Here is a 21267-nt window from a genome sequence, read left to right as displayed (position 1 = left end):
GAAAAAATAACTAAATACTTTTTTTACAGAAAAGTTTGTGTTCTACATTTTTTGTTTGGACAGTTTTTTCCAAATTCCTTCCTTCAATTCCTTCCTCCTAATTACTCCAAGCTTTTTAAAAGTTACAAGTTCCAAAATTTTGAAAACCCGTGACCGTAATTTTGTTAAGAGTTGCAGTAACGGGAAATCTCTGAAAATCTAGAAAATCAAAAGCGCTCAATGTAATTTCGGTTTTAATCCTATTTTACCTTTACTATAAATCGTTTCGCGTTGGACGCAATAATTGTCCAAAACCCCATAGCGTTCGTCCTCATTTTTATCTAGCCTCCGTGGTTTAAGTGCTAAAGCTTCTAGCACGTAACCAATAGATCTGGATTCGATTCCTAATCTGAGTCGGTCGAATTATTTTTCGAAAACTATTTACTGTGGTAATATTGACATTTATGACTCGATGTCATTTGTCATAATTTTTTACTGGTTTCATTCAAAACAAAGAATTGGCTTAAAAATGTCTTAGGGTAGGGTATATTTGATAGGAAAAAAGTAAAAAAAAAAACATATTCATTATTCATTATAAAATACATGTATTTTCTCTTATTCAAAGAAGTTACAAAAATTAAAACGTAAATGTTTGAATACTACCTAGGTACATAGAAACCAATTTTTATATCTAATTTAAAATAGAACCATATGGAAGACAGTAGTTTCGATTATATTTTTATTACTGAGAATCGATACATTCAAGAGTGGTTTAGTGTGATTTACTATTGACCTGAGGAATAAATTACTCAGCATAATTGGGATACAAAAAATTAAACTGATATTCATCAAACGAAAAGAAAAGATCCAATATTATTTTCAATATACTGAAGGTCGATTTAACCTTATCATAATTTCGTTACCTATTCTTAGGTCGATGAATGAAAAACACGCTATAAATGTTTTTACGAGGATATATTGAAAAATTCTTAGCCTACTATAGAACCAAACAAAATTTCAATGTCAAAATATTTTATTACTCAACATATTCTCCTCTTTTTTTCAGTTGAGGAATGAGATGATAGTCGGATGGAGCCAAATCTGGTGAATAAGGAGGGTGCTCTAGTAATTTAAACCCCAAATTTCGAATTTTTTGCATGGCATCATGAGATTTGTGTGCAGGGGAGTTGTTCTGCAAAAAAATACCTTTGGATAGCTTTACGCGTCTTTTCTCTTAATTTTTTCCCGTAGAGTGATCAATAATCGTGATTACTCTATGGCAATCTCAAAAGTCTCATCCATACATCATTTTCAAATCAAGCACAGATCGAACGCGATGCTTCTATCCTTGCACGCTTTTGGTCAACATTCAAACATTTGGGGATCCATTTTGCAGCAATTTCTCTCATGTCCAAATTGACGTGAACTATATGATGAACGCGTTCGTATGAAATATTGAGAGCTTCAGATATCCGCTTTAAACCAATTCGACGGTCTCATAAAATCATGTCATGAATTGAATCGATATTTTCGGGGACTGACACAGAAACTGGCCTTTCCGATCGGTCATCATCTTCAATGAAAAATTTACCTCTTTTGAAGTTTGCAGTCCAATTTTTCACCTCTTAATCCTTTTAAATACAGGTACTTGATGATGGCTCGATACTCTCAATTTTTCGATTTTTAGAATTTCGGTGGACATCTGTTTTCTTTTAATTTATTGCGTAACTCTGGTTTACTTTTTTGACGTCAAACTTTACACTGACACTTCTAATAAGTTATTGTCCGTTGCTATGGTAACGCAATATTTTGTTTATGCATGGAACTGGGTTAGGCTAACTAGATATTAATACATCTTCGTACGAACGGCTTGTGAGACAGTAATATAAAAACAATAATAAGAGCTACAAATTATGACACATTAAAAGATGCTATATCCGGAGCTAAAGATGGAGAAGTTCCAAATTCTTTCCAACACATCTTCAGCTAATCTGCTTCATATCGAACTTAAAATTTTCGTGAAAATAGGGATAGATTTTATAACACTTTTAAGAGTAACATAAGATGCAACGAAAGGGGTGATAATAATAATAGTACTAATAGAAATTTCAATAGTACATATTACAATAACAGAAACCCTCCCCCCGTTGCTATGGGTAACGGCGGCGAAATTGAATTTCGAACTGTATTTTTAAATCGATATCAAATGATAACAGATATCAAGGACAAATTTCATTCATAAACATTTCATTGTATCTAATACTTTCTCTTTCTCTCTTTACTGAGTTCTCTGATTACTTTCCGCATAATGTCTAGATAAATATCAGCGTGATGCTCTTTAAAGATAAGAGCTGGTCTGAGACGAATTGCTTCTGTTCCACAACTACCGCTTTGAACACCTGGAACATATGGAATGGCAATTATTAGAAACAATATTTTTTTAATATATTATCCAAGAAATATGTTCAAAAAATTAATGATATTGCCGCCAATAAATCAGCTAAGTTATAAGCCAAAATTTTGCTTTAAACAATTTTAACAATATTAGGTTACAGAGCTGAAATGTTACAGTTTTTATAGATAATCTCCATCCACAATTTATATACTTTTGCAACCTCTCGGGTATTTTTCGTAAAAATATCTCGGCTTGTCACGTAACCATTCACGCACGAAGCTACCTCAGCATTGCTTTAGAATCGCAGACCGTCAAATGACTTTTTCAATGTACCAAATAAGTAATAGTCGCATGAAGACAAATCAGGACTATAAAGAGGGTGTTCCAGTGTTTCCCAAGCCAATTCGATGAACTTTTTTAGGAGTTGATGAAATATGCGCATATTCGAGAGTGGTTTAAATTTATAAGCCAAAATTTTGCTATGAAAAATTTTAATATTAAGTTATAGAGTACCTTGTTTTTTTACGAGGTTACTATAATACTGCGTGTCCACAGTTCGTTGTTTAGTGAGAATATCAGCCGCAATCAATTCCTCTCATGTCCCAAAATACGGTACACACCTTTCACGCTTGAACTGGCGCACCATCGTCTTTTTTGGTCCGCTTCATAGACGCGCGTTTACTAACCGGATTATAGTGCTGTATTTAAGTCCCGTCTGTGGTGAAATTCAGTGCAACCAATTTTTTCCTTCCTCTCCATACCCCCGCAGGAGATGCGTGCAATCTTTCCAGCGGGTGAATTTCTTCTCAAAGTTTTCACATCCATCGGAATGAAATTTGGCGGTAACCATTCATAAATTATTTGTTCAATACTACCCACGCTGATGCCCAATTCCTTAGACATATCGCATACAGTACTGCGTCGGTTTCTCAAAATTAATTTCTATAGTATTGACGTTCTCATTGGTAACACTCCTCGGCCATTTTGAAACACCATTCATACACTTAAGCCTTGGAGAGTAGTTTTCGATGAATGTCCGTGGATTTTACATTATTTTTAACAAACAAATATTGATCCGTTGGGCTTCAGTCACTAGACACGAGGTTACGCAGTCCGGACTGTTCTATACGTTTACATACATACAGTTTAATATCCAGTATTGCCACTTCAACAACAATAATTCTTTCACGTGTTTACTGAACGTTCACTTTGATCGTCTAACAGGCAATAATAAAGTAGTAAATAAATGTATTAACGATGAAACAAAATTGCAAACCTTAACCTCTACCATATCTAGTGAAAAACTTGGAAAATAGTTGATTGAAAATCCCAAATTGACTAATTATTCGATCAAGCCGGAAAGGGGTGCAAATCAACCATAATGACTCGCATTAGGACAACCACATTTCCTGAAGAATTAAAAAATTCTGGTAAAAATTTGGTTCTTAATAATTTCGAAATTTATAATTTCGAAAAGATATTCTATCTGCCATTCTTCAAAAAAGAGAATATGAAAGGGCCATTCAGAGGAGATGTAGTTCAATATTCGTCGAGGCATTAGCCAGGAAAGTAGTTATAGTAAGGTAAAGGTAAAAATGAAGTAAAGTTTACCATCAGTCACTACACTAACACTAACGATTACACTGTCTGACGCGCGTTTCGATAACCAAGTTATCGTCTTCAGAAACTGAATATAAACTGTTTATATCCGGTCTTTGAAGACGATACTTGGTTATCGAAACGCGCGTCAGTCAGTGTAATTATGTGTTGGTGTAGTGTTAGAGTAAATATAGTGTTCAGTATGACTATCACTAACGTTTCCAGAAATTCCAACTTTCTTGACATAGTGAAAGTGGTAGATAATAGTATCATGATTACAAATCGAAAATTATTCCTTCCATTCAAAGTAAGTGATCGTTATAATTTAACTCACCATTCCTCTTCAACTGCATGATAATTTGATTCCTCAGATCGGTTCCTTTTGCGTTTATGGCAATAAATGTACCTTTACCTCTAAGGGAATGTAACATATCAGGAAACTCGTTCTGTAACTGTTGCAGTCCGTCATATAACCTTCGTCCCGATTTATTCACTTGGTCCAATAGATTTTGTGTATTTATAACATCTATGATCGCTTCTAAAAGTATCGTTTTTCCAGGATCACCCATCCACGTATTGAAAATTCGAGACGGAAGTTTTACCCTAAAAATTTGTTAATGTCAATCACAATAGAGAAATATGTGGACTCTTCTGGGTTACACAGTATTGGAAATACAGGGTACCAAACATGTTCAAATATTGATGTAAAACATATGCATGTTCAAAAAATCATAACTACAAAAATAATCGTAGGATTGAGCTGTAATTCTAGAGATGTGTTGAGGAACGTTAGATATACTTTGGAAAAAAATCAGGACTTCTCTGGGTCACACAGTATTGAAAATACAGGGCACCAAACATGTTCGAATATTGATGTAAAACTAACTACAAAAATAATTGTAGGATTGAGCTGAAATTCAAGAGATGTGTTAAGGATGGTTGGATGACGTGAAAAAAAAATCAGGACTTTTCTGGGTGGATAATAATAAATTAATTACCAAATAATACAAATAAAAATAGGAATGAAACGTATGAAATGAAGAAAACGCTGTTGATATAAATTAATGGAACTTGACTACTATTTCAGTAAATTTCGAGGTCGGGTTTCAAGAAAACTATGAAACAGTAAGGAACAATGAAGTAAGTAACATTAGTAAAACTCAATACTGCATTTTTGAAATGGCTGTGAAGAATAGTCGGACGCATTTTTCAAAATTTAATCATTATAATCTTATTGTGTATTGAAAATCATAGAAGAAACGAAAGAGTGATTAATCAACGTTCAAAAATAACACCAGTCAGATGGCGTACTTCTCGATTAATGCATTTTTGCAGGTGATTTCTAAAATTTTCCATCCCGTCACGAAACATGCGTTGAGGAATTTTGTACGTAAAGTTTTGTTCGTTCACAAATCCGGAGAGATTAAAATGTGTCTCGTCCTATCCAGATTCTAATATAGAAGTTGTATATAATAAGCTCCTCAGTTTCTTTAACCATGTTCAAAAACGTTTTGTAAGGATAATGGTGGAAATTTGACTTCAATATTCTTCGAACTGACCTTTCAGAAATTCCAAGAGCAGTATTCTGATTTCACGGGCTTCTTCCTACAGCAACTCTCACGCGTTCAACATTCTCAGGAGTTCGAACGGATCTCGTACTGCTACTTCTTTTGCTTGTTGTTTCAACGATATTTTCCAAATTTGTCACTAACAATTTTACTTTCACGTTAAATGCTTGATGTGGTTTTGACCATTGAGCTAGGGAACATAACGGTAACCTTCACAACTCGCACCGCTCATTTTCTACGTATCAAAAACCATTTCAAAAATGCAGGATTGACTACCTCATAAAGACCATTACATAGGATCTAAGGTTAGTATTAAACTTTGAAAGTAGGGTGAATTATATGCGTAATAAGCGTAATGAAAAAGTGTGAAATTTTCATACTGGTGTTGCAGAAGAAGAAACAGAAATAAGTTGCAACACAAATTATAAATGTGCTTGCAATCAAGCATTAAAGCACTGCTGGAATGTTAAAAGAGGATAGTGAAAAATTATCAAATTATTTACTAAATTGAAAAGCAAAATGTAAGATTTGAAACATCACACGTTATATATTAAAACAGATGCTATAAAAGAAATAGAAACCAGTCCACTGCTATACACAATGATTATCGATGAGGCTATAAAAAATATAAGAACCTGTCCACTGCTTCACACACTGATTATCGATGAGGCTATAAAAGATATAAAAGTTTAAAAAGCTAAAAAGGAGGGCAGTGGAAAATGGACAAAGTTACACTAACAGAAATATGCTACGCTGATGACATGGTAATATTTGCAAACGACGAAGAAACATTAAATCAAAATCTTGAATTTCATATAAACAAACAATACAGTATGAACACAAACATAGATAAAATGAAGAGATGATCGTAAACACATCAACAAAGATAAACGATATGAGAATAGAAAATAGACAAATAGAAAAATTAATGCAAAAGTCTCGGTTCAATGATAACAAGAGACGGAAAATTAGACAAAGAAATCACAGAAAGAAAAACAAGCGCCAGAAAACTACTTAACAAGATAAAGCATTTTTTTTTCTATGAAACAATAAAATACTTAAAGAAACAAGAGTAAAAATTACAAGAGTAGTTATACCATTACTAACATATAGTTATGAAATATGGATAAGCAACGAAAGACACAGAGAAAAGATACAAGCAACGGAAATGAGATTTTTCCGGAAAATCGTATCAAAAGATTTCATATCACTAGTTTAGTTATATAGAGTGAGTTTTATAAAGTTTTGTGTGCAAGGGTCTTGTGATACGGCCGGTATTATGATGGTATCTACATGGTTGTCAGATCTTTCCTTTTACCGGAAAAGTTGAAATAATACATTTAGGAGGCCGTAACTACAATAACAAATTTTATGTTTCAATAAATTATTATTGTTGAAGTTTATTGAAAGTCACAATGGATCGTTTAATGATATAAGGATATGGTGATAGAAGAAATAATTTATATCCTAACCGAAATCCCATAACAAGATCTACTGTTAGTGAAAAAGTTAAACTGGTTCAGTAAAAGATTTATGTAAATCAGGACGCAGAAAAATTGCATCAACTGAAAACAATAGTATAGTGGTCGCACCTTGTATTATCTGCATACTTTTTAACAAAGAATAGCTTGAAGACTGAAACAACCCCTTAATATTCATCTTCACTACCAAGTTGGCAAAGTTGTAATAAAAAAACTGAGGTAAATAACATTAGTGTAACCTATTTTGATGTTTTAGATTTTGAAGAAGCTAATTTTTTAAAAATATCATCGTCATTCGAACCCACTTTTCATTGGACGGGTTTAAATTTCAACAACAAAAGAAATCAATGAAATAAAACAAAAATCTTAAAGTTTTCTACCCCGATTCATAATTTATTTGTAAAAGTAGTTGACTTTTTTCGATTATTGTTTAATATAAACAAGTTTTAGTCGCCGAGATTAACTACATAGTTATTCAAAATTATTGTTAAATACATACGTAATTTCATCCGAATGGAAGAATCCGGCCATTTGCATTTTTTTACTGAACGTCATTATATCCGGCGGATATGGTAAGTTAAAGTGTTCGTGACACCAAAATTTTCCAGTTGGTCCACAACCTGTTTGTACTTCATCTATAATCAGTGCAGCTCCGTACTTTTTACAAAGTTTTTGTAAGTTCTGGAAAAATTCTGGCGAAGCGTGATTATCACCACCTAGAAGAAATTCTTCATGAAATTCATATTGAAAATACGGTACAAGGGATGATCAAAAGAAATGTTACAAACCACAATATCTGGAAAGTTCATATGTTGAATATGTTTATTCAGACTAGAAATAAATGTTCCCCTTTGACAAACTGCTGGAGTATGAATCAGACAATTGGAAGATTATTGAAATGGCATAACGCTAAGTAGGGCTTGTGTGGATGTGAGTTATGTTGAGTTAATTTGCACAATCCATATTAGAACTTTCTATTATTATCATTAATTTTGTTTTTATAGCTCTTCTAATATCAATTGCAAAAGACAGTTATACGAGGAACAATCAATATTTCATAAATACGCACGGCACTCATACCAAATTAAGAAATGAAAAATAATGTTTACTCCCTGTATAAAACATCTAACAAACCGTCAGTCCACGTGTATTCATCATCTTCACTGTTTACCAACGAAAACATCGACTCGTAAACATAAACGTAAACATTTCTATTGGCCGAAGCTTTATGTCCCCAATTTCTTGTCAGACAATCTGCGATAAGCAGTGGCGTCGCTTGGTGACATTCATTTAATTCATTCTTTCCACATAGCGCATATTCTGGATATGACTTGATTACTGATTTCTCTATTATTATCTGATTGCAATATTATAGGAGCACCAAATGTTGAAAATATTGGAAAAACGTGATTCACCATTAAGAACTTATACCTGTTACCTCTGTTTGACTGCAGATCTATAAAATCAACTTGACATCTTGAGTTTAACTTAGAACTGATCATTGATTTCACAACAATACCTTTTCTAGCTGGACTGTGTTTCATTTGACATTGTTTTTATAAATTTACATTACTGCTTCATATATATAATTATAAATAATAACTTATTTTGAAGTCTTTAAACATATATATTTTTCCTTTACTATTCTGATGTGAGATTCATAGAGAATAATGAACAATTCTTCATTGGTAACACAATACTGTATATTCGTTTTTCCTTTTTTTAATGGCACAATTAACTTAACGTCAAATCGTTCTAATCGTCTGTAATCCAAAGGTGTGTTGCACTTTTCTTAACCAAATTAAAAAAAAGTATTCTCGTTGACCTTTATCTTTTAAAGAAAAAATAGGGAAACGTTGCTCTTACTATCAAACTTTGCATAAGACTGACCGGATGTGGTAGGAAAGACCCAGTCGCCTCTTTGTCGGTTTTTATTTTCTCGACTTCCACCAGAGCATATATGTGATTGTCGTTATACACCGGTGAGAGTCCGAATATTCAAGAAACTAATGAAATATTCGGCGTTTGTTGACATTCACTGGGGAAAGTTGGATATTCTAACTTAGGTCGTCACAGTCAATCAAATGTGCGAAAGCTACATCATATGCTCACCGCATTGATGTCCAGAGAGAGAAAGATCAAGAAAATGGTCGTATTGCTATGACAAAATCATGAAGGGCAAATATAAAGGAGATGATGTCTTGATCCCGCGTAAACCGATGATTCCGACCGATTTACCATTCGATTTAGGACGTTTACAATTTCCCGTACGCCTGGACTTTGCGATAACCATAAATAAATCGCAAGGCCAGTCTTGGAATTTTGCGGAATCAACTTTAAATTGATTAACAGATTGTATCATAACTGTGTGTAAGTCTCTCAATATCAAATTGAAACCTTATGTATAGCCACTATTTCAGGAAAACTCTGTTTTGTAAGTAAGCAACATCATGTGTAATTAATCGAAAATAATAACTTCATTCATACCGAGCATTTTTTATTTGTTTAATAAAAAAGGATACATTTTGTTTGTTTTAAGTTTATTTTATACAAAAGTTTTGGTCTTTTATATATCGATTGAGCCATTGCCGGCCTAGCTAGTTATTAGAAATGAAGACCACAGGGAAAAGTTTGGTAAGTCATCATTTTAGAATATTCCAGAAAATTGTCGGAGCTATGAAATTAAAAAGTGTGATTTTACTGCTTTGTATCTATATTACGAACAAAAACAACAAAAAATGGTCTTAGGAACTTTTTCTGCCAAATATTTCGTAGCTCTATGGGAACCTTCTATCAAAAAGTGTTATGCAGCTTTCACTCTAGTTTTAAGTTACAAATAAAACTTTGTATCAACAAATTCATCTTTGTATTTAATTTTACTGAAATTATGTTCGCTTATTATATTAAGTACAACTCTGTTGTACAATTCTTGAAGATTCCTATTTACGTTTGTAAGACGATTATGGTTTTACAAAGTGAGAATTCCTGTGATAATATTTTGGTTATTTCATGACCGACCTTTCACACAAGTGCAACAGAAAAAATTATGTATCAAGGGCTGCAACTGGTTAAGAAAAAAAGTTTTTTTTTTTCACCATAGCCATATATCCGTTAACAAATCCGCATATTTGCAAGATTTAGCCCCCTTTCTTGTAATATTCTCAAACTTAAAAACAAACACCTCAAAGATTGAAGATTTTCCAGTTATGTTTACAATAAATAGCTGTAGAGTCTATAGAGCTGAAAGGAGATTATTTTAAATATTTAATATATCTTTTTGTTAGATCTAGTATATCTAACACCACCCTCTAATCAATCCGGAGTAGTTAATACTATAATTACAATTACCTTCAGATTGAATTGGTTCGATTATGATACCTGCTATTGGAAAATGTCTTTTATGTTTTACCATAAGATCTTCGACTTCTTCTAGACATTTTTCATCAATCTTTTCATTTTCCCTACGATTGTCTTCTAAAGGATATTTGTACATCGGAAACGTAGCTATAGGCCATTGACTGAAAGATGGAATATCCAGTTTGTGTATAGCCTTAAAAAGTATAAATTTAATCATATAAACATATTGCGGACATATAATGAAGACAAGTAAATGGAATGAGATGTGTACACCAGTTTTTAATTCAAAAACTGGAGAACCACCAAACCACCAGTTATACTAAACATGAACAATACAAAACGAAGATAAAATATAATCTAAAGTGCCATCTATTTAGAAAGAAGAAAAAGGACTAAAAGAGATACGGAAAATAACAGAAAGCGCCATCTATTTAGAATAAAAAAAAGTAAAAAATAAGGTACTGAAAATGACATCGAATGAAGAATATGTCTGATGCAAAAGTCGCCGTATAAAATATGGTATTCAACCAGTATTCAAAACTATTTCAGACCAATGTAAAACTACTAATATATAAGGTCGAAACTTGGAAATATAAAAAAAATATGTTCCAGAAATTTTTCAGCATTGTTCATCATGTGCATATGCCAAAATTTTAAAATAAATAAAATACAGTTTTTACTTTCTTTACACTTTTATCAATTACGATTAAAAATTGAAGAATTCAATTAATTAGATTGTTTATTTCACAACAAAGAAAATTTTTGGTAATTATCTAGATTAGGTTACACCCCTCCGATTTCACTAAAATTTTAGTATGTTATAAAGAAAATTAGGCTGAAAAATTTCATATGTTTATGTAGGGCGCTGAAATTATCCCTTCACATAGTTTTTCAACTTTAAAGTTCCAGGAAAAGAAAAATAATTTATACATCATATATATATATTATCTAGGTAATTACCAAATTTTTTCTTCATTTTGTACTTTTCAGGTGCCACATATATAATACATAGACAGATATACACCTAAATAATTTTACGCTTTTGTTCAGTTCTCTTAGTTAGTATTCTTCTTCTTCTTCTTCTTCTTATTTTAAGACTATGTCTTGTGTTTTCAAAGAGGCAGCCTAAGTTGTGACTGCGAGGACCAGCTCTCATACCAGCGCTTTGGTGGTCTTCCAGGCGGTCTACTTGTATTGGGTCTCTCTTCCTTTGCGATTTTCGCCAGTCGATCGTTGTTCATTCTATTGACATGATCTCTCCATGCTCTTCTTCTAGTTCTGGCCCATCTCACTATATCCGGAACGTCGATAGTATTCGAAATTATTTAATGTGATAGTGAATTCACAAATTCTGATTGCGAACTATTGACGCTCACGTGATCTCAAGACCAAATCAAGATTAAGGAATGTTGTACATTGAGCTGTCTTTTCATATAAATATACATATTACAACTGAAAAATCTTACCATAGAATGTGTGCATGATAAAGTGGCAATAGTTCGTCCGTGGAAAGCACCCTTAAACGATAAAATAGATAAATCAGGACATCCTGGTGGTTGATTTAATATACTAGATTTCTTCTCGGCATCCGTAAAATCTTTATTATTTCGTTCTCTTGATCGGTAAGCTATAAAAGCTGTTTTAATTGCGTTTTCGTTTGAGCAGGCACCGCACATCATCGGGGTGATTTTCGGAAGTTTAGGTGACACCTAATGGAAAAACGAGGATTTGAAACGAGTTGATAGTAAGTTTGAAAACGTTTCTTTACCTGCTTGAGAATATTTTCCATTCGCTTAGGCCAATCTGTACCTGGATAAACACCTAGTGCTGGTCTATTTATTATACTCCTCTAAAAAATATTGTGAACTTTTGATAAATTAGTGAAATAGTTGATGTAAATAGTTCTACAACAATACTTCATATTAGAGTACAACGAAATTGATGTTATTTTTTTGAAAACGGATAATAAATGTCATAATAATAATTAAAATAGTTCAGAACGCGATAAAACAAGAGCGCACGTGAGTCGAGCGCACGGTGGTTCGAGCGCATAGATTATATAGGAAGGTGAATCTAGCACATATTTGCAGGTATAAAGATCCCTGTATTTAGCTTGAAATTTATTACCGTAAATAAAAGATGAACAATAATGAAAGAGTTAATAACAGAGTATCAAAGAGTAAATACTTTCTCATTAGTGCGATTATAGTCATAACCTAACCTAATCGAACCTAGCTTACCCTAACCTAAGCTAACCTAACCTGACCTAACCTAACTTAACCTAACCTAATATAATCTAACTTAACCTAATCATTCTCAAATTAAAAGGCTTTTTTGTGGAATACCAAAAATACACCCATTCTTAGAAAAATAATTTGTTCTATTAATTTGCGTCCAATATTTTATATAATATTGAACATTTGCTTATTTTGGAAAATCTTAGATGTTGCTAATGGTTTTTCGTTTCGTTTTAAATATAAAAAATGCCTGTTCTGCTTAATCGATTTTTATAAGCTTTTTGTTATTTGAAACAGTTTTTGTCCAGTTAATTTTAGCAGCCGCTGTTTTCTGTATTTTAGATATTGTGAAAATTTTTGAAAATAAAAAACGTTTTGGACTTTTGATCTCAAAGAGTTATAGCTCATGAATACTCAAATTAGTAGATATCGACTTGGAGTCTAAATCGATTTAATCGGTATCGATTGTTGCTTTGTTTCTGGATCGTAGAAATGTACTCAAGTCTCATCCATAGTAACAATTCGGTTTAAGAAGTCTACATCGTTTTCAAATTGAGCACAGATCGAATGCGATGCTTCTACCCTTGCACGCTTTTGGGCAACATTTAAACATTTGGGGATCCATTTTGCAGCAATTGACGTGAACTATATGATGAATGCGTTCGTATGAAATATTCAGTGCTTCAGATATTCGTTTTAGCCTAACTCGACGGTCTGATAAAATCATGTCATGAACTGCATCAATATTTTCGGTGACTGACACAGAAACTGGCCTTACCGATCGGTCATCATCTTCAATGGAAAATTCACCTCTTTTGAAGCTTGCAGTCCAATTTTTCACGGTATCATACGAAGGACATTGATCACCAAGGGTATTAAGTATATCTTCGTAAATCTGCTTACCTCTTAACCCTTTTAAATACAGATACTTGATGATATACTCGATACTCCAATTTTTCTATTTTCACAATTTCGGTGGACATATTTTTTCTTTTAATTTATTGCGTAGCTCTGATTTACTTTTTTGACGTTAAACTTTAGTTAAACGTTAGACTTTTCTAATAAGTTATTGTTCGTTGATATAGTAACGCAATATTTTGTTTATGCATGGAACTGGTCTAGGCTAACTAGATATCAATACATCCTCGTATAAGTGCAATTCAAAATAGTATATTTAGTATAGTATAAGTAGTAAAGGCAGTAAGGTGCATTGAAGCTTTTCGTTGTTACCAGAATAAATTTTTAATTGCCCTTTGAGTGAATCAATCTAATAGACATTTGAAGAAAATCTCTTGCCTTTTATCAATTCTTGTACTTTTGGTTGATTGTGTCTCCAGGGCAGATCTAGAATGCAAATACCTTTCTCTGACAGACAGACGGTGGCTGGGGAGTAATTCCTTAGAGTCCTTCGCTACTTCCCCTCTCAGAAATCTTGTGTGTACCAAACGGAACCTTTAGTGTTCAGTGAATAATGAGAGTTATCTTCCTAATCCCGATTACCAGGTTAGATGAAGAAGGTTTTTTAGTAATAATCAATATTTGACTCACCAAATTTTGCTCGTTTTTAAAAACATTGAGCAATGCTGGATGATTGTACCCAAGGGGCATTGTAGATATCTGTGTGTAGGTGTCTAGGAGTATGTTCTCATCTGCATCGACGATATAGTTTCCAACTGACTTTTCATAGTTAACCAAATATTGTGTGGCTCCAATGTTCTGAATGAAATGAAAATATAATTATCTTTGAAATCATGTCATACTAACACTACTCGAACTAAAGTAATGTTATTAGGAAAATTTTGAGAAATAAAAACTATTTTGGACTTTTAATTTGTATGTTTTTAAGGGTTTTAGCGCTTTCCATTATAGGCACTTGGAGTATGGAGACTAAAATAGTAAATATCGACTACTTGGGGTCGAAATCGGTTTCCCAGAGGTCAACTTAAAGGAAATGTATTATAAGGAGAATTCCTTTTCGTAATAACAGTTAGGAGATGAACATTCTTCTTACAGAACTATAAATTTTCTAGTAGGACGAGTCTAGAATACCTGGCAATGAAGCTCTGTTCTTAGTGTGCGTTCACATTAGCGACGCTCAAGCGGCGAGCGTCGAGCGATGCCGCGTTTGCGATGTCATTCTAACCTGTACAATATGTACACCGCTTGAGCGTTGCCAATGGGAACGCACACTTGGGATATTCTAGATGTATTGAAGATGAAAACGTGTACAAGAACTGATTCTAAAGAGATATGCCAAAATATGAAATACTGAATTGCTATTATCATAGTAGCTACTATGGATGCGATTTAAGTTTTGAGATATGGCAACACTGATGTGAACATGTCGAATCTGATATTGCCATCAGAACGTGTTGTCAAACGAGTACTAGTTGAGTTCTTTACAGATACTTGAAACATTCTACTTGGTAAAAAATGGATTTTATGAAGGTCGTCCAAAATAAGCTGATGTGCCAGAAAAATCGATGCTGTACGTAAACTGATAATGCAAGATTGTCATGTAACATACCTTGAAATTGAGCCTTACTTGGACATCATTTTCACTCGCATACATTCAATTTTGAATGAGCACTTGGTTTATTTGTTTACCAGAAGTGTTCGAAAAAATCAGAGAAACCAATCGCAGAAGACAAATCATTCTCCAGCATGACATATTAGTGCAAACTAGAATGTATTTGTACAGTCATCCGCCGTATAGTTTTTGTTTGGCAGATAGAAAATAAATTGCGCGATAAACGTTTTTCTACACTACACTTTCTGAAGAAGGGGTTGAAGCGTTCACACTACTTGTTTTGAGGTACTTCAATCGGAATGGAAAAAACCTCTATCTCAAAATTCAAGTAGCAATCCTCGTACGTAAAAAGAGTACAATCTAAAAAAATTTAATTGACAGCTCTCCTTTCTCTAATGTTTGACAAAAATCCACTCTAATAGATGTTGTTGGTTTAAATAGAGTAGCAGCAATGATGCCAAAATAATAGAAATAATAAATATTACTCACGTAAATATTATCTAATTGTTTCATCAATTCTTTACTTTTTGGTCCAGGGATCTCGGTTTTCATGCAAGGTCCTTTAGGCTCTTCAAAGTTCATAGAATATCTTCTGCATAACATTAATTTTGTAATATATTCTGAAAATTAATATTGGAATTTTAATTTCCATAGCTTCGGAACGAATATTATCAACGTTATTTTAGTGATACGAAAAACCGAACACCCAGTAGTATTTTTCCATTTTTTTATTGGATTACTAGACGAACCGGTATATTCAGATCAAACAATACAGAATTCATTCCAGTACAGAAGTTGGGACCCATCCCTTACAAGAAATATCGAATTTTTATCAAACCTATATTGCGATAAAACAATCGGAGTTCGAGAAAGGTAGAATTGTTGATCTCTGGTAAGCGGTGCTGTCTGCACTACATACTATTATCAGATACACAGTACAAGAAGGTCGAACAAGAATAGCCAGAGGCACAGGACGAATAAGCAGGACAAGATTGTATCTTAAAGTGAGTTTAAGAGCTAGTTTCTTATCAAAGGTAATTATAACTAAGTGGTTTATAAACAATGAAAGGGACTTTGTAATGCGAAGGGTTTATAACTTCATTCATGGATTATAATGTTTGTACTTTTTTTTACATCGATCTCAGTTGGTGAAAACGTTAACTCTGGAACATTGATACAACTCCACCCCTTATTTTAGTAGATAAAGTGAAACTGGTGTATGTTTTTTGAACTTTCATGATTAAGTTACACCTTCTATTGATAGACGTACAAAACATGTCAAAAAATTGTTATAATTTGTAGATAAAAGCTCGTAAAAAAAACATAAAAATAACTAAATAAAGATTCAATGCGGAATGTGGGAAAAGATGATATCAATTTGATTTCAATTGGTAAATGATTGTGCATTTGTTTGCATTGTAAAATATTGAACCCTCAACTAATTCTGAACGTGAATTAGATAGGTCGTGCTCCGTGTTCTAAAGTGGATAGCTGTGCAAAGATCTTTTAAAAATTGTTGAAGAGACAAAAATACTACTCAAGAAAAGAAGAGAAATGAAAGTCTACATTGACGTACAGAAACCGAAATATGTAAAACGGTACGAAAGAAGATTGTAGAGGACATCAAAAAAATAACTAAATAAAGATACAAAACGGAAAGCAGAAAAAGATGATATCCATTTGATTACAATTGGAAAGTGATTGTGCATTTTTTTGCATTGTAAAATATTGAGCTATAAATAAATCTGGACGTGCAGTAGGTAGATAAAGGTTGTGCTCCGCGTTCCTAAGACAAACGGATGCAAAGATGAATACGAAAGGAAGAGTCAGAATTTTTAATCTTTTCAACTATTTTTAAACTGTTCTCAGCGCAAAACAGAAGGAACTAAATTTTTTAGATAAGGTAGCAATATGTAACTCCCATTTCAAGGAATTGTCCACTACAAGCTGTAAGAATTTTACAGATTCAGGGTTGCTCCAAGAGAAACTAGTATCGTCTGCAAACATATTTTACCACTGATGGCTAGATAGGCAATGCCGTTTATAAACAGAAGAAACAAAATAGGGCCTAGTACTGAGCCTTGGGGCACTCCGCTCTCTATTGGCTAGCAAAAAGACATCGTTGTATTAACCCTTACCAGATGACTTCTGTTGGTAATGTATGATTTAAACCATGCGAGAGGTGTTAACCTGAAACCGTAGTACTGCCATTTGTTGAAATATTATTATTAACACAATCGAAAGCTTTAGAAAAATCACAAAAAGTCAGTGATGCTTGTTTAGAGTAGAGTATAGAAGAGAAGGGAGAATATAGTATCATTAAAAATACATGATAACTTCTCTTATATCTTCCAAGACAGATTTGCTACAACATCGATACATACAAAACGATTAAAATGTATTCTTAGTAAATATAAATATTATTATTTTGTTTTATAATGCCGATAAACAAAGCATTGAAATTTTATTTTATACTTTCATTTTGCTGACCATACAGAAGACCATTCAAATTTGCCAATTTGAAATATAGTTTCACCGATTTTGTTATCTAATTTCCAAATGATGATAATTCAGGGAGTTGCGTCAACTTCCCTGAAAATTCGTTTCAATGTTCTGAATAATATTATGAGGACCGTTTTTTTTCAACCTCCGATCGCTCCGTGCAAATGCTCTGGCACTATATACTCCGCCATTGTTTACATTCAGGTGACAGTAGGCGTACTGCAGCCACGTAAACATGTCCGCCAATATTGATGCTCCCACCATGTGTAAATTGCGAAGTGTAATTAAAGCTAAAGGACATTTTGCTGCAGAAATCCATCGGAGAATGAGTCATGTGTATGGGGAAAACTTCATGAGTGATTGTGTTGTGCGTGAATGATGACGAAAGTTTAAAGATGGCCGTAATGATGTGCATGATGAAGGGGACCAAGGACACAAATCTGTCGTTCCAGATGGCCTGGTTAGGTTTAACGAGTTGACATAATAGTTAACGAAAACCGCAGATTCACTATTACTGCTTTGTTTACGGAATTTCCAGAAGTTCCAAACTAATGAGTACCTTCAAACCAACGTCAAGGACTACTTGAATTCATTGGCGGTAACTTTCTTTGAAGAGGGTATTGAAAAGCTGACAGATATGACAAATGTCTCAATCTCTTTGGTGATTATGTCGAAAAGTAACCAATCTTTTGGTAATAAAATTATTGTTTTATATGAACGTGTCTTTCATTTATAGTCTATAGGAGGCTAAAAAAAAGCCTCTCGTATATAGGGTATGCCTAAATTCATGCGACAAAATTTAGGAGTTGAATGCTCGTATGAAATTAAGATGAGTTTTCCTTAAAACAAAATTTCCTCAGCCCGCTCCTATGCGAGATATCACCCTTAAAAGGTGGTGACCAAAATTGAGTTTGGAACAAACCTTATATCCATTTTTATTTATATCTATCAAGTGTGAGAAGGAAGAGAGTAAAGTACGAGGAAAGAGGGGGTGAATATGCTATCGATTACATTACGTTTCAATTATTTCATGTATATTTTGTCTATTTATATTTTTGAGTTTGAATATAATAGGTTTCATTTTCATATTGAGTGAGTTGTAAACTTTAGGTTGTAAGTAAGTATAGCAGCGCTGACTTTTCATCTCTGTTGAACATGTTGGTTCTAGCAGTTAAGGTGATATCAGACGGTTCACTATTCGCTCATTTCCTCGAATATGTCGTCAAACGAACCTGAGTTTTGTTCATTCGGAGTGCGAGTTATTGATGCCGAATGCCGAAATGCAACATCGCTGGATTGGTTCACTAATAAATTGATTTATCACTTTTGATTCATTTAATGCCTAGACGTTTCATTCTTAATGATAGATGCTGTATGAGAGACAGAAATGAACAAAAAGTAAACCGTCTAATATCACCTTTAGAATTTGTTTTTGTCTAGTAGAATATCCATGTTCAAGAAAATTCAATTGATGTCTTTTCTGGAATACCGTGATAACGATATTGAAGTAAAATAATTGTCTAAGACACACGGACTCTTTATAAAGTTGTTCTATCGGATACAGTTCTTATATGTAAATGATCTTCAGAAATAATTTCTGTAGAGCAGTTGGTTTTTTTTGGTTGACTTTCGGCCACAACATCGCATCCAAGTACTCCAAATTTTAGTAGAGATTCTATAAGTGTACGCATGATTATTATATGTCAATAGTTATACCTGGAGTAGCAGATATAAACAATCTAGAAGTGGCAGAAGGAACTATCAACAGAAGATCAGTCAACCAAAATGAATAAAGAACCGCACAAGCAATTGAAAAAAGCAATTAAAAATTGTGGAAACTTTATATAAGACATAGCTTTTCATCATTAGTAACGTCAGTGATATAGGTCGCTATGATTTTTATATTTACATGGGAATTTATTTCTGGATCTTCGAAAAAGAATCAGTGAAGAGGTATCACAAAAAAGTGATAATTTTGGTACAATCTTTTTTTTTCTGAAACGTCAAATAAAAAAAATATAACATAACGTACCTATTTGCTTCGATCTATCCAAAACTGGTGTAGTTAACTTCGAAAACATTTTCACAGTTGTAGATACTCAAAATAAATTCAGCTTACGGCGAGTCTAAATACTCCCAAATTGATTTCGATCCATATGACTACTTGAGTGCATGCGCCTTACCACATTAACAGGGCTGGATTGGTTCCAGAGAAAATTATGCGTAACTTTGTCTAAAATTCATTTACTAACCAAATTAATAGATCTTTGACCACCATTTTTGTATTTGACTCATATGTTAAGAAAAAGTTGCAGTTGCAACCAGGATTTATTTTTATTTCAACTTTAAAAAGAACAAAATTGATGAAAACCAAAAATTAACACTATCCTCATCGTTGAAAATACGGTTACTAAAATTAGAAAATCAGGAATCTAGTTCGAACAAATTTACTTGCAATTCACAGAGGAAAAACGCTTCACTAAGAAAACAAATGTACTAAACAGCCCGAAGGAATAAATAAACTTTTCAACAAACTTCTGTGCTGGGAAGGAACTTGTAATTTTTTTCACTTATAGCTTTATAATGTGACTATTAACACGTTGACTATCATGGGTATCGTCACGTAATGAGCAGGAAAATTTCCATTACAGCCCCGAGAAGTTGCCATTTATTCTCTTGTACGTTTACTTTTAAAAACCAAATGCGCAAGAGTTTGCTTCTCAGATCACTACAACGCTTAAGCAATCCAAAAAACAGCGTTGAAAACTAGAAAGTTCCTAGTAAATGCATTCATTCATGTGCAAAAACTAGTAACAGACAATCTGGAATTACAGGAAAATGTAATTATTTTGTATATAAAGGGACTTTAGAAAAGCAGCTTGAGCAATAGTTATTAAAAGATAGTACTCTTGGTTTATGCGTGTTATTTATAAGTTTTTGCAAGTTTTTCGTAACAAATTTGCTTTCCACAATTAGCTGAGTATGCGGTTGTCATGTTTCGAATTTTTTATCGATATCTTCTCATTTGCAACTCATTGGTGCAAAATGTGAGCATTTACCAAACAAGCACCCAAAATGAGTACAATAACATTTTACCACTCGACGGGAAGAAGATCTGTATGTTTCTATTTGGCCAGATATACGTGTGCTGTTTTTCAAAGTATCCTCCATTAAGATCAATACACTTTTACATGCGTTTGAACCAATTGTCCACCAAAATATGTGATTTGAACGCATCAACTGCTTCTCCAGGTTGATCTCGCAATTTATTTTTGATCCGCGGGAATAATAAGAAATCATTGAGTGCCAAACAAGGACTGTACAGCGGATGACTTATCAATTCGATGTTTTGACTGTTCAAAAACGTTTTTGTTTGAACTGATGTATGAGAGCTCGCATTGTCGTGGTGGAGAATGAGTCATCTTTTGCGATTGGCTTCTTTGATTTTTTCCAACGCTTCTGGTAAACAAACGCTGGTATACTGTGATTGAATTTTTTCAGCATTTCTTAGCACCAATCGACACTAACTTTTTTTCTGCGATTCTCGAATTATGCGGTATCCAGCGTGAACAATTCTTTTTGGCAGCCAAATGTTCATGCAAAATTGAATGTATGCGAG

At 33.3% G+C, this 21267-nt stretch overlaps 1 protein-coding gene across 2 annotated transcripts; it reads right to left on the bottom strand.

Moving 5' to 3' along the window:
- Positions 1-567: 567 nt before the first annotated feature.
- On the bottom strand, positions 568-19814 carry LOC130895722 (4-aminobutyrate aminotransferase, mitochondrial-like). Of its 2 annotated transcripts, XM_057803224.1 has the most exons (9): positions 19681-19814; positions 15636-15766; positions 14165-14332; positions 12148-12228; positions 11846-12088; positions 10371-10572; positions 7522-7738; positions 4308-4576; positions 568-2378 (listed from the first exon to the last, which is right to left on the bottom strand). In XM_057803224.1, the coding sequence occupies exons 1-9, from the start codon at positions 19727-19729 to the stop codon at positions 2236-2238; spliced, it is 1503 nt and encodes a 500-aa protein (XP_057659207.1). In that variant the 5' UTR covers positions 19730-19814; the 3' UTR covers positions 568-2235. The 2 variants fall into 2 exon arrangements, with proteins under 2 accessions (XP_057659207.1, XP_057659208.1); XM_057803225.1 differs by lacking the exon at positions 14165-14332 and having other exon boundaries at positions 19681-19806.
- Positions 19815-21267: the final 1453 nt, after the last annotated feature.

This window comes from Diorhabda carinulata, chromosome 6 (assembly GCF_026250575.1).
Source record: "Diorhabda carinulata isolate Delta chromosome 6, icDioCari1.1, whole genome shotgun sequence".
Classification (NCBI taxonomy): domain Eukaryota; kingdom Metazoa; phylum Arthropoda; class Insecta; order Coleoptera; family Chrysomelidae; genus Diorhabda; species Diorhabda carinulata.
This window is presented reverse-complemented; position numbering and strand designations above follow the sequence as displayed.

Bases quoted from the DNA above. Each gene is read 5' to 3' on its own strand.
- LOC130895722 (XM_057803224.1), bottom strand. From the start codon at position 19,729: ATGTTTTCGAAGTTAACTACACCAGTTTTGGATAGATCGAAGCAAATA. The intron at 10,573-11,845 runs GTAAGATTTTTC...ATACTTTTTAAG, and splicing joins TATCATGCACACATTCTATG to GCTATACACAAACTGGATAT. The intron at 4,577-7,521 runs GTATGTATTTAA...ACAAATTTTTAG, and splicing joins TTCCATTCGGATGAAATTAC to GGTAAAACTTCCGTCTCGAA.